Source organism: Rhamphochromis sp. 'chilingali', assembly GCF_963969265.1.
Source record: "Rhamphochromis sp. 'chilingali' genome assembly, chromosome: 14".
In the NCBI taxonomy this organism is placed as follows: domain Eukaryota; kingdom Metazoa; phylum Chordata; class Actinopteri; order Cichliformes; family Cichlidae; genus Rhamphochromis; species Rhamphochromis sp. 'chilingali'.
In genome coordinates this window covers 5,869,616-5,883,020 of record NC_137941.1, presented here as the reverse complement: position 1 = coordinate 5,883,020, position 13,405 = coordinate 5,869,616, and the positions used below count along the sequence as shown (strand labels likewise).

Sequence of the window (13,405 nt, the reverse complement as noted above, 5' to 3'; positions counted from 1 at the left end):
CATAGTAGGGTATAATCCAACACACTAGAGCAACAATTGTCCAGATATTTTGTAAATGTCTGATGAACTTTCAAGCATTTAGAAAAAAATCTTTGGAAGTATCAAGGCCTGTAACCTTACATTTGCGAAGAAAACTCCTTTTAACCTCCTGGGGTGGCTTAAAAAAAAAAAAAGGTGAGTAAGAAGAAACACTAATCATGGGAAGCCCCCAGCAGCCTAGGCTTATTACTGCATGACTAAAGGGGACTCAGGGTCATGTGTCACAGCTCTAAGTACATCACTTTCTTCTAAATGAAAATTTAAAGTCTAATCTTAAAAGCAGAGTCTTTCTCTGAAACCAAACTAGAAGCTTGTACAACAGAAAACGGGCCACTCTAGTTTTAAATACCCCAGAAACCACAAGTGAACCAGCAGTCTGAGAGCAAAGTGCTCTAATGGGGGGTATGAAGTCTTTAAGATAAAAGGCGGAATGATTATTTTACAAGTTTAAATTCAATTCTAGATTGAACAGGGAGCCAATGAAGAGAAGCCAGTATGGACGAAATATATTTTGTCTTTCTTGGTCCCGTTCAGCAGTCTTCCTGCAGAGTTTTGGATCAAATGAAGGCTTTTGAGGGAGTTTTTAGGACATCCTGATAATAGTGAAAAACAGTAGTCCAGCCTACAATTAATGAATGCATGTACTAGTTTTTTCAGCATCACTCTGGGAAAGGATGTTTGTAATTTTAGAGATAATGCACAAATGGAAAAAAAGCATTCCTACATATTTATTTGATATACACACTCAAGGACATATCCTGGTCAAAAATGACTCCAAGATTCCTTACAGTGTCACTGGAGGCCAAGGTAATGCCATCCAGAGTATGCATCAAGTTAGACACTGTATCTCTGAGATTTTAAGGGCCGAGTACAATAACCTCAGTTGTATTTGAATTTAGAAGCAGGAAATTAGAGGTCATCTAGGTTTTTATGCAATTAAAAATAGATAAAAGTGGGTATCTTATGCATAATCAGTGAAAATGTGTGCTATGCCTTCTAATGATACTAACTTCTAATGACATGTTCTAAAACACATTCAGACACATTCTAAAACAGGCAGAAAGATTTTTTAAAATAAAATGCCAACATGCAACATTTCAAATGACATATTTTAAATTTTACTTCATGTCAATCCAGCCTATAGTGGCACCACTCCAGTTATACAAACCCACAGGCAGTAGTTAAGATGTTGTGAAATACGGTCTTTAACACGATGAATGTGTGTATAAAATAATACAAATAAATAACATAAATAAAACTACTGTACGCTAGCAACAATGTACTGAGTTGCAGTGCTCAAAATGCTAAGACTCATGATGGCAGCGCTAAAATTTCGCTTTCTCTCACTGTACATTTTCATTGTCATTTAATGTCACATGAAAATACTGGCCTTTGGTTAAAAATGGTAAATGGTCTGTATTTATATAGCGCTTTACTAGTCCCTAAGGACCCCAAAGTGCTTTACATATCCAGTCATCCACCCATTCACACACACATTCACACACTGGTGATGGCAATAAAACCATCATGGTTTGTGTTGAAAAACCTTATTGCCATCAAGATGTTTAAAGGTAAAGGAATCACTTTGGTTGGAATCATAATTTGACACATCTGCTAAAACAGGTAATAAAGAACTAAATGTATTTTAAGACCTCCAAAAATAAACCCCAGTGCTTTCATCTGCCCCGGGAAAGGTAAAAAACAAGTCCAAAAATGCACATTATAACCTAACCGCCCCCAACATGTCCGGCTGGATAACCACTGCTCATCTACAATCACAATGAACACCGGTGTACCACAAGGCTGTGTGATGAGCCCTTTCCTCTACTCCCTCTTCACCCACGACTGCAGACCTACCAATGGTTCCAACACCATCATTAAGTTTGCAGATGACACAATGGTGATTGGCCTCATCAGTTACAACGATGAGGCCGCCTACAGGGAGGAGGTGGATCGTCTCGCTGAGTGGTGCGACACAAACAACCTGCTGCTTAACACTGAGAAGACCAAGGAGCTCATCATGGACTACAGGAGGAATGCTGACCCACATCCACCCATCTACATTAAGGGGACGGCTGTGGAGCGTGTGAGCAGCTTCAAGTTCCTGGGAGTCCACATCTCCAAGGATCTCATCTGGACGACCAACTGCTCCAAGCTGGTCAAGAAGGCTCACCAGCGCCTCCTCTTCTTGAGGACTCTGAGGAAGAACCACCTGTCCTCAGACATCCTAGTGAACTTCTATCACTGCACCATCGAGAGCATCCTGACCAACTGTATAACAGTCTGGTACGGGAACTGCTCTGCCTCGGACCAGAAGGCGTTGCAGAGGGTCGTGAAAACTGCCCAGCGCATCGCCGGAGCACCACTTCCTGCCATAAAGGACATCTACAGGAAGCGGTGTCTGAAAAGGGCTGGGAAAATCATCAAAGACCCCAGTCGCCCATCACATGGACTCTTCACCCTCCTGCCCTCTGGGAGGCGCTACAGGAGCCTCCGGACTAAGACCACCAGGTAGCGGAACAGCTTCTTCCCCACAGCTGTCAGACTCCTGAACTCTGCCTCCTGACATCTGACCCACGTTAACACATGGACTGGACACACACACACACACACACACACACACACACACACACACACACACACACACACACACACACACACACACACACACACACACACACAAAATGGACAACTGTACCTTCATACACACAATAATAACATGGACTGAACCACCACTCACAACCACTAGCACTTTATATAGCCTTTGTAGAAATTATCCACATATCTCACTTATCTTAACTGCACTACTGTATAATTCTGTGTAAATAATCATTCTGTATAATACAATAATTTTTAATTCTACAACTGTTTATAACCTGCATAGTTCCCATTTCTGTATAGCTGTATGTCTAATATTTCTGTATAGTTTTTCATATTTATATCCTGTTCATAGCTTGTACTCACTACAGCCTGTACATACTTATAGTTATAGCATATTTATAACATACCTTCATATCGTGTACATTATAACATACCATAATAGACCCATTTCTGTAATACACTTACATATCTATATTAGTGCTAATATATATTGTAATATATCTATATCATGGCTAAAGCACTTCTGGATGGATGCAAACTGCAATCCGTTGCCTTATACCTGTGACATGTGCAATGACAATAAAGTTGAATTCTATTCTATTCTATTCTAATTAAGGTTTTAACTTTAACTTATATCCTATACTCAGGCTCATCCCAAAATTTCTCATCCATGTGGTGGAGCATCATGACAGCACTAATACGCCATGTTTCAAAGCCAACACAGGGATTAAAAAAGCAGAACCACTCATGGTTTGTCAATGAAATGTCTTTCCGCTCTAGCTGTGGATGAGCCCAAAGCCAAATAGGTGCCACTGGATCAATGGAAGAGTAGGAAACAGCAGCAGTCGAGCACTGTGTCAATTCAGTCAATACCGTGGACAACACTGTTCAGTGTGTGGCCATGAATGAGCCTCTACTGCCAATAATGAAGCTAGCAGCAGGCTAAACGATCAATGGAAACAAGTGAGCTCCCTTCCATTGATTAATCATGTAAAAATAGAATAAAATGCTTGCCCATGTGAATTCCCTGATGTGTTTCGGAAGCATGACGTAACTGTCACTGCTGTCAAATATCGATCATTTAAACAGATGAAATCCTACTCAGGAGTGGTGAACCTCCATGGAAAATACGGCCAACTTACGGATAGGCTCGAGGGGTGACCCCAGCTGGCTGTGGATTGACTCAAGCAAGTCATAATCATCAAAATCCAAGACAAACTCTTCAAACTCCTCAAATCCATCCACGATTGAAAATGAGCTGCGGTGTTCAAATTGGTGTTGCTTTGAGGTTCCAAAGCCTTTCTGGGTGCTGCAACGTCGTTCTGGTCCATGGTGCTTCTTGGTTCCTTGGTTCTCCTGTCCCTCAATGTCTGTCATCTCCACGGTCGGTACCTCCTCCTATCCACCTCTCTCCAAGGGGACACCCTGCTCATCCAACTCTTGAATGCCGTTGCTCTCACTGGTCTACTGACCTGAAGAGTCTGGATGCAACTGCCTCTTTGCGTTGGTTGTGCAATAGCACCCAAGTCCAAGCTAACCGACTCTCGAGAGAGAAAAAACAGCTGGTGGTCACAGTAGCAACTTTTGAAGAATAAGTTCCATGCATCAAAGAGGAACAAAAAAAGAATCTGTGTGATTGTCAATCAAAATATTCAATATTCCTTTCACTACAAAAATATAAGTTAGTCACATGTGCAGATCCTCAGTGTCACAAAAATACACTTTTTTGCCTTAAGTCCAAATGCAAAGCTGGAGCAGCACCCGAGGCAGCAACCTTCTGCTAGATCCACCATCAGAGAGCTAAATAAAAGATTTTGGCATCCACTTTAGCTGCAAATCCAAAATCACTTATTGATAAGGGATGGTCTACTTTAACAGACCATCAGCTGTCAGCTGAATGGAGGCACCACCCTTTTCTAACAATGTCCACACGCTATTGATTATTGGGGTTGCTGGCAAGGCATGAAAGAGTGGATCAGAGATCAAGAGTTGATGCCTTTTGTTTCCATAGCACCGCAATCACTTTCAAACCATGTGATGTATAGAAGGGCCAAAGGTTGCGATCTCCACCTAAACTGAATTAAACTGAAAAAGCACACATACACAGCACAAAGAGAGATGCAGAAATACATACTGAGAAACAAACAATACACCAGCTGAAATTAAACCTATCTGATGAGAAGAACAGAATACCCGCTTCTGCACTCCGCGTTGAGGATATACTGTTTAACGGCGTTAATTGTTAGAGGAAGCTGCACCTTTCCTGTCCCTGCATCTCCATGGAAACCATTGCATCCCCCCCAGATGCCCTGGTCTCATTGGCCAAACCAGGTGCACCAATGTGAGCTGAACAGGACATTCACCATGTCCATTGGGTTTGTGACTCACTCTGCATTTATACGAATGCCTGCATGAGTGTGTTGTGTGTATGCACGGGTTTTTTGCTAGATTGGATCTGTCTGATCAAAACTGCGAATTCTCTTTAAAACCAAACGATGCTTTGCACAATAATTTGAGTCTAGTGGGTGAACTTCGCACTGTAACATTTCCATCAAGCATACCTTGTTTTTCCATTAGAGAATCCATTTTTGCTGTCTCACAAGACCAACAGCAGCACTTCGAACTTTGTATGATGTGCTGCTGCAAAAAACACTGATCTGACGAATGCCAGCAACCACAGGCTTGTCATTTGCAATTATACTCTTCCTTTTTTTATGCCCCCTTTTTCCTCTACCTCATCTTGGAGTTTAAGTCCCAGTATTATTTAATTAATCACCATATTTAACAGCTGGCCCATAAACGTCCCAACCTGAATATTAACGTCAAAGAGTGTCACATTGCTTTTAAACATCGGAAGCACAGATTGTGATATTTTAAGCTTTAAATAATGATATTTAAAGAGGCAGACTAACATTACTGAGGTCATATTCCCATTTTGGTTGAGAAGTATCTTTTTGAATCCTGTTGAATACTGTCAAGAATACCTCAAGTTGATTTTATTACCTTACAGCTGTCAACACAACTAGTGTTTGGCCAGATTTTCTGTTGGTCTATGCTAACACAAAACTTTTGTACTATTAAATTAATTAGTTATTTAATTAATCACAGGTACTAAGGATTACAGTGTGCATCTTACTGCTGTTAGGCCACCATTTAACACCAAAAAACAACCAAAAAAAACCCCTCCAACTCTAAGCTCTAACTCCACTGAGCCTAGAATGCCGGTGATAGCTGCTGCTAGGAGTGTTAATTTATTTGGAATGCCAGGGGGGAGTTGTTAGCAGAATGAGCGTGTAATTGGTGCGGGTGGCTCGCTCAAAGCTGTGAGCATGGTGCCAAAGCTCTGGCTCTCTCGTAGCTCTTCACCAAGTCCTCACCCTGAATTTTAAGAGTGAAGCCCCTCATAATTTTGGCCCTTAATACTTTTATTTTCAAGTAACACTACATCTGCCATCAATGTAACAATTAGCACAGTAGTCTAATACAGGCCATATGGTCTATTTGCAGAGTTCGGTCCATAATACAAAGAGAAAAACCTCGGTGTGCCTTTACTTACCAATCTGCACACACACAGCTCGCCATCATCAAACATTAACTTTTGTGTATTTTGTGTATCTAAGTGACATATTGAAATATCAAAATACAACTGAAACATGATAGAATAATTGTTGTTCCTCACAGGTTCCTGTGAGTCTGATTCTTTCCTTTGACTTTAATAAATACCTGCAGTTTCTCACAGCATGCAGGGAAAAATGTAAGCCGTGCCCTCATTAATGCATGTGGCACATCAGCATTAACTTAGTTATTAGGATGTTAGTATGCAATTTGATCTGACAGTAAATAAAGTTTTGTTCTTCTTCTTCTATATGTCCCTTCATCTGTTAACCAGATTTCAGGGTTATAAGGCAGACTTGTTTATAATAAAACAATTCTTGTCTTGATAAATCCCACACTCTACCTGAGCTATCAGATTTTCATGGTCCTTTTTCAGTCCTTTTTTATATTAGATTACATACTCTTATCAGAGTACCTGTTTATTTGTGCTGCTCATGTCATTGTTGAAATAAACCGACTGTGTCTGCATCCAAAAAACTGTGTGTTTTATGAATGACCTGCTGAGGTGTTCACTCTACACCATCTACACGTGGTTTAATAAGTGACTTGTTGCAAACTTGTCCCAATCACATCACGGATTAAGACCTGTCTGTGTACTTGAAGGGCAAATTACCAAAGTGTAACAGGGGAGCAGACACTAATGATATACATGGCCATTCCATGTTCTAAGCATCACTCCCTACAAATCCAATGCCCTGTTTTTCTGTTTCTAGAGGGGCCCTAAACAGTCAATGATTGCTCTGCTCTGGGAAAGCAGGAAAAGCCAGGGGCAGGGTCGGCGTTGAAGGGGAATCGACTACAGGCTTCTGTTAATTAAAGCCCCCTGATGCTCGGAGAGAGAGTATTTCTGTGGCCATACAAGCTTTTGCTTAAAAAAAAAAAAAATCCTCTTTTAGCATTTATTTTTTTATTATCACTTACAAATTCTTTCTGTTAATTCTGAGCATTTAAGCATGGACCTTCACTTCCTAAAGTGATGCTTTGTGGAACATGTGGTAAAAAAAAAAAAAAAGTCTCCCACAATTAACTCATTCACTGCCATTGACGTCTATAGCCGTCAATTGCAGTGTATGAGTCAATGGGTTTAACTCATTCACTGCCAATGGCTGGCAGTGAATGAGTTAAGACTAATCGTGACAAAATGAAGTATGGAGTGCAAAAATAAGTGTAGCTCATGTCTACTTCCATAACTGTGCTACAAATTACAATATGAAGCCAACTGCTGTTAAGGATACAATATATGTAAAGCATAGTGACATATAACTGAATAAATACAAAGACTTTATTACAGGAACAGCCTACATTTGCAAAAATTATGAGTCGATATTATATTCCTCCTTCCTCCATCCTCCACACTCTGTTTTGGAAGGCTTATTTTTAACAGTGCATACGTGGGGCTGTGTGGGCTGGTTTCATGAGACCGGATGTGTGGGATGTTCATGATGGAGCCAAAACAGCAAAACCCGTCAATGTTGGGCCTCAGTGAAGGAATGGAGTCAATAAATGTTGCAGGCTCTCTAGATTAAAAGAAGCACTGCTGAAACAAAATACAGTTTTGTAGTAGACTTTTTCCTATTATTTTTTTTTGCATCAAAACCATTAGTTAGGTCCGATTATACTACAAATCTGGGACTAAAGTATTTTAAATCTGTGCAATGCTGTGCTTTTAAATGTAAGAATTTGAAATTTAAAGATATTTAAATAAAAGGAACTGTTGAATCTGATTTTAATACATTAATATTCTTGTTATTTCAATCAATATTCAAAATTGATTTCAATCAATTTTGAATATATATATATATATATATATATATATATATATATATATATATATATATATATATATATATATATATATATATATATATATATATATATATATATATATATATATAAAGATAAAAACGTGAATGTTTCAATTGTGTAAGCATAGTGGAAGTACTTTTCAGAGCCAGCAGAGGGCAGCAAACCCACAACACACATTATTATTATGTCATCAAAAATGTCCTGTTATTTCTGGATATAATTAGTCACTTAATGAGAGGGAAACAGGGTTCTATTTAATCATTTAATCTGTAGTCAAAGCAGCAGGCTTTATTATGTCTTCAACAGCACTCAAGATAGCATCAAGGGAAACATATCCAGCTCTATGTTAAGAATAATACATACTGACATTGACTTTCCTTTATTGCGAGGTGCACACAGCCAAGAATCTGAAGTCACATCCACGTACGATCAGATCAGAGCACTGATGCGAGTCAAGGTCTTCATTTTTAACTCACTGCATTTACTTGGCATTTACATCAATAATACACTAACACACATAGTCCCTGGCTGATATATAACAATACAGGCAGCTCACAAAGACTCCCCTCCCTCCTCCACCACCACACACATCACTGTTGTGGCGTGGGTGATAAGAAAAAATGAGTCATCTCAGAAGGTGCTTTCAGAGATGGAGACAACCATCTACCGTTGTCCTGCTCCAAAGCTTTTCCTCAACACCAGTGAGGAATTTAAAAGGCTATTTTTTTGTATTGTCCCCAATAATCACATAAAAAACCCTATTTGACTTGCATTTAATAATAAAAACAATACCATAGCTACCTGAAAACAGACAGTTATTCCAGTATTTCAAACACACACAGGTTTCAACAGGTCTTTGCATCAATTTGCTCTAAATCTCCTCTTACCTCCTCACTCGTTTTCTCATTGTTATGGCCATTGCCAACCCCGCCCTCCTGCTCCTGCTCCAGCAGCCTGCAGGCTGACTTACCTCAGCACCAGCACTCTTCCCTTACCCCTCTACGCTGTTACCAATTTCCTCTCCACCGGGTTTTATCTTCCTGCCCTAAGCCTCCCTCCAGTCCTTCTCTCTATTACTGCATTGTATGTCTCCACTCTATTAAAAGGAGTTTCTACACCTTCGTCAACATGATGTGGGAGAAATGGTAATAAAATAGAGTGACACAGAGCCTCGCCGACTGTGATGCTGTCCAGTGAAAAGTACTAAACACACCAATCGATTTATTCACAGCATTATTAGATCAAGCTCAATTCTATATTTTTTTCTAAATATGTACATGTAAATGTGTGAGTAATGGCTGTTTAAATACTTCCCCGCGGTTATAAATCAAGCACATTGCGGCAACTGTTGCTGTGATTTGGCTCTATATAAATAAAACTGAATTGAATTGAATTATAATCATGTTGCTCTCAATAAAATATCTCCCTCTGCTGGTACTGCATCTCACTGCAACTTACTGCAACTTCTGCATTCATGTGCTTTTCACACTTTGGAGAGGCAAAGTGTGAAATGGACACAGTGGAACACGTGTCTATTACATGTTTTTCTGTGATACTGGGTTGAACATAAACTTCCCTAAAAATACAGTGTAGTATTTTTCTTACTTTTCATGTCATCCAGATCAGCGCTGACCAACATTTGGGCTTCAGCCTCATCAGTGGGCACCTGCTGATAGACGGCAGTCTCCAGGGCAGTCATGCTGCCGATGCAGATCCGCTCCCGCAGGTCGTAGTTGTTTCGCTGGGTGCCCGGCAGACGGTGGTGGACAGGCTTCTTGCGGAACCAGCCATGAGGTGTGATTGAACTTGAGGGATCTGATCCTGAGGGAACACTGACAAAGAGCACTATAAGTTAATTTTAATTTAATAATTAAATAATTAATTCTTTGACATTATGAAAGAACTTTATTTTATTGTTTTCAAAACCAAAATATGAACCACAATGTAGTCCACAAATCAACCATAAATCATCACATTATAAAGTATTAATATACTTTATGTTAAAATCGTTTTTGATAAATACTCTCTTGGCTCATGCACTGCGGTTACTTTACCAACAGAGGGCTTCACAACACAACAACAGGCCTGGATCTCCTCTCCAAGCCTCTGAGTCATCCTCAGCTGAGCTTACTCAAACACAGCAATGAAACGCTGCATGGCTCAGGCATGATGCTTGTTTCTGTGCTTTTATCCAGTGAGCCATTAGCAGAGACAAGGACTTGAATCACCATGGCGCCCCTGACCTCCCAACAGCAAACTCCATGCATAATTCAAAGCATCACCAAATAATTCATATTCTGATGGTTATATTGTATGTGTTAGCAAGCCAGATATGAATGATTCAGCTGGAACCATTAATGGATCATAACTGCCCTAAAAACTGCACGTATGGGTTATAAATGTCATTGGCTTCCAATGACAAGTATCACACATCTAAAAATACAGCTTACTTAGCCTATGCTCTCGTATGCACGAGCCTGTTTTATAGGTTTTGCTGCACGAAAAAGTATTCACACAGTTAAAGGTTTCAAATTCAGAAAACAACAGAAAGCACTGAATATAAACCAAAATGTATTTAATAAATTTGAAACTGATAAAATACTAAATTATGACTGTTGTTAGGAAAATGTAACCAGCAACATGCTCCTGTGATAGGCTTTATCACTGTCAAATTCTGCCTTGTGAAACAGACAGCAGTCAGGGATAAACTGATAACAAAAGGCTGTTAAAGCTGCATAATTAAGTGGATGAAAGTTTAACAAAAGACTTGGTGTAGTGTGAAAGAATTTGCTCACAATGATAATCCTACAGCTAATCTCATCCCTGTATTTCCCCACAGTGTTATAGCATCTTTTAGCAATGTATTTCAGTTTTATGGCCCACAGCTTTAATAGCCTCCCACTGCTTTAATCAGCTGTGTTTTCAGCTTCAGTGGGCAGCTGTTTCCAGCAATATAATCTTTAATGAACACACTGTTACCTGTCCAACATATCAGCCACAAACAGACAACTTTAGCAGCTAGCTTAACTTTAGCAGCTAGCTGCTAATGGTCAGATACCTGAAAAACTACACAATGGGTTGGTGGAGACTAAAATAGAGATGCACAGCTAAAGGTAGAGCAGTTTATGAGGTGATTGTAACTGTTTGTGTATGAAAGTATGCGTGTCCTCCATACTCTCCCCGCACTCGTTATATTATCCATTTTTGATCTGCACACAGCTGTTGCCAGAACGTTGCACTCGCTTACGTCATTGTCATGAGACACTCTCACAAAACACAAAAACAAAAAAAAAAAAACAACAACACAGTTTTAGTAACGCAGCGTGCTTGCGGGAAAGTAACAGTAATCTAATTACCTTTTTGCAATAGTAATCCCTTACTTTACTCGTTACTCACTTTACTTACTTGTAAGTCGTTACTGCCCATCTCTGCCCACAGCCACCTTGAACCCATCTGTCCCTCCAACTGAACACCTCTCCACTGTTCTCATACATCTCCTGCATTAGCCTCCCATACTTCTCCACTACTCCTGACTTCCTCACTAGTAACAAAGATCCTCTCTTTGTACAATGATATGCATTACAACCAGTTTAGTGTCAAGCAGGGCTAATGTGGGGAACATAATTATTAGCTCTGATCCTATGCATGCTGGTCAGAGCTCATCACAGTGAGGGACAACATGAACAGTCGAAACTTTAAGGGCTGATTGATAACAAAAATCAATAGTACTGGGTGTGTGTTACTCCATATTTGTTCTTTTGCACAATTAACCTCAGTTAGCATTCTGCTAGCAGTTTACCTATGCTGCATTTCTGATACAGCTAAATTCTCAGTAAATCTGTTGTCAAGAAATATTGTTCTGTTCCTGCTGTGAGACAATAGAACACCCATGAAACACTTATATATGTGCACTGTATTAACAACGGTGGAGCTTAATTAAGCTGTTCTGCACCTCTAAAATCCAGATTTTTGTAATTGTGATGCTGTCTGACAAACTCTGCAGTCACAAATGTTAAAAACAACAGCTGTGCCAAGAACTCGGCTATATTTACTGGGGCGATTGTGGCTCAAGAATTGGCAGTTCGTCTTGTAATTGGAAGGTTGCCGGTTCGAGTCCTGGCTCTGACAGTCTCGGTCGTTGTTTCCTTGGGCAAGACACTTCACCCGTTGCTTACTGGTGGTGGTCAGAGGGCCCGATGGTGCCAGTGTCCGGGCAGCCTCGCCTCTGTCAGTGCGCCCCAGGGCAGCTGTGGCTACAATGTAGCTTGCCATCACCAGTGTGTGAATGGGTGGATGACTGAATGTAGTGTAAATTGCTTTGGGGTCCATAGGGACCAAGTAAAGCGCTATACAAATACAGGCCATTTACCATTTACAAGCCAAACTATCATTCGGAGAGAAAGTCAGAAGCCACTGAGTGACTTATTCAGGTCTGCACTGGCAGACCGTATACTGAAACACATGTGCTGCTCTTATTGGCTGCTTCTCTCTATCACTCATAAACTTCTTCCTCAAAGGGGCAGGTGCAGCAGCCACACTAGTTTGATTTAAAGTTACCAACACTGAAACTGATTATCAAACAGTCAGAGTGCAAGTGTGCAGCATTTACGACTGGAATTTAAAATACACATTCTGGATGTAATATGAATACACATATTACTATTACATCTACGACTTTAAGACGTAATATTAATATGTGTATTAAAGTGGTAGAATATGGGACCTAGAAAAGGTTTCAATTTGAGTTAATTTAGCTAAAAGACTGACAAGAGGTCAGTACTGGTCAGTGAGTAGGCTGTAGCATATCGGCTTTTTTCACAATGTCCTGTAGCAACAGACACGCTAATTATGCGAAACATATGAAACAAATTATATGAATATTTGCCATCTTTGTGTTGGGGAGTGTTGCAGATTTTATACATTTTACAAATGTTTACTAGGACATTGGAGAGGACTCAGATGTCAGAAGTCACACCTGTTGCATGCTGCTTCTCCTCCATCCATGTCATCGTTCTGTCCAGTAACAGTTATTCCCCCATTATGAGCCGCCCCCTTTGTCAGAGTCAGCGCAGTTGTTTTCCTCGACAAAGGTTGTTCTTCGTTTTCCGTGTGGACGATAGTGTGGTGAAGGGGTTCCCCCAAGTCCTCTTGGCTCCCCAAACTAAACTGAGAGAAAGAGGAGGATCAGTGAGGGGGAGGCATATATAAAGCTGGCTATACATAGTAAAACCATAATCAAAACCACAGATGATTCTCTTTTGTTTAAGTATTAATGCCACAAGCATCTTATCAGCAGCTCAGGTACATGAGTGGATTTTGCAAAAGTTACACTGTATAAGTCACA

General features: G+C 40.1%; 1 protein-coding gene across 1 annotated transcript in view; it reads right to left on the bottom strand.

The window, feature by feature from the left end:
- Positions 1-13,405, bottom strand: part of slc4a3 (solute carrier family 4 member 3) — a 65,735-nt gene that overhangs the window by 28,645 nt on the left and 23,685 nt on the right. The window contains exons 5-6 of the mRNA XM_080903700.1: positions 13,037-13,227; positions 9,667-9,893 (exon numbers count right to left, since the gene is read on the bottom strand). Coding sequence (XP_080759826.1) covers positions 9,667-9,893; positions 13,037-13,227 — 418 coding nt within the window. The remainder of the gene's footprint in view (positions 1-9,666; positions 9,894-13,036; positions 13,228-13,405) is intronic.